Consider the following 1225-nt stretch of genomic DNA (forward strand, 5'->3'; position numbering starts at 1 on the left):
AATAGTGTGGCTGCTCGATTATATCGAGATGCTAAAAACACAGCATACTAATCAGTCAGTGAGATATGCCATTAAATTACAAAAAAAAGACTGATTTTTAAATAACAAGCACAATTAATTTTATAGCCATCACAGTCATGGATAAAAGAGAAAAAACAGCATATTTAAAATAAATATTGCTTGTCAAACAGCTAAGACTAAAACTAAACTAAGAATAAATGTGGTGATGGATAATGCCTATAGAGTCTATTATAATTTTCTCGCTGATAGTCGGCAGATCACTGTCTATACCGTGCAGCTTGAAAAATTTAGCTGTGAAGTCAGGGATGGTCCCTCTTGCCCCGAACCAAAGACCAGTAACCTCGTAGGACCTGTCACCAAATTCTTCATGAAATTTTTCCCTTAGGTAAGGTATACACTTCTCGTATATACTTTTCTTTTCGGCGTCCACTCGTTTTCCTTGTTCGGGTTCATTGGACTCGTACCTTACCGTAGGATCAATCACGAGTGCCGACTTAGTCTTACTACTGAAGGCTAATATATCCACGTACCTCGTCGATCCATCCGTGTCGATGCAATACACTTCGTCCAGACATGTCCACCCCTTAGAAGTAAGCAGTTCAGCAATTCTTTTCTTAACATTGTGGTGTCGACGAGTGATGAGGAGACCGTTAGCAGGACACTTGCCCAGCACGTGTGCTGGAGTTTCGGGCTCTCTGCAGCATTTGCGACAGAGGGATCCTGCCACGTTCCCCACGTTCAAACCACTTACACCAGGAACTGCTTTAAGGGGGGCATAGTTGGTATTCAGCTTTATGCTGTTAGTCCACTCTGATCCACTGAGTAATTGCCTATTACAGATGTAATTATTTGCTCTGGGGTAATCCTTGAAGTGTATCACTCCAATTCCCTGCCATTTGTTCCTTGCCCATTCCTCAAACGAATTCTCTCTCAAATTCCTTCTTATAGTTCTTATATTAGAAGTGCTCTCCATGCTCACCACGTCAAGGCCCAGACGCCCCGAGCACTGCATCACTTCCTCGTCATAAGAAAAAATGGCTTGGAATATGGAGTCTTGTACTCTAGCCAGTTTTTGTGCAATAGACCAATGTTGAAGAGGGGCCTCCCATGAGCATCTGAGAAGGCCTAATCCACGGAACCGTCTAGGTGCATATAGCATTGCTGTTGAGGAGTTAGCTGGAAGTCCGATCATGGCCTTTACGTT

General features: G+C 42.9%; 1 protein-coding gene across 1 annotated transcript; it reads right to left on the reverse strand.

The window, feature by feature from the left end:
• Positions 1-208: 208 nt before the first annotated feature.
• On the reverse strand, positions 209-1213 carry LOC128882229 (uncharacterized). The gene has a single exon (XM_054133818.1). The coding sequence runs from the start codon at positions 1211-1213 to the stop codon at positions 209-211; it is 1005 nt and encodes a 334-aa protein (XP_053989793.1).
• Between the last annotated feature and the right edge of the window lie 12 nt (positions 1214-1225).

This window comes from Hylaeus volcanicus, unplaced genomic scaffold, assembly GCF_026283585.1.
Source record: "Hylaeus volcanicus isolate JK05 unplaced genomic scaffold, UHH_iyHylVolc1.0_haploid 7665, whole genome shotgun sequence".
Classification (NCBI taxonomy): domain Eukaryota; kingdom Metazoa; phylum Arthropoda; class Insecta; order Hymenoptera; family Colletidae; genus Hylaeus; species Hylaeus volcanicus.

Bases quoted from the DNA above. Each gene is read 5' to 3' on its own strand.
- LOC128882229 (XM_054133818.1), bottom strand. From the start codon at position 1,213: ATGATCGGACTTCCAGCTAACTCCTCAACAGCAATGCTATATGCACCT.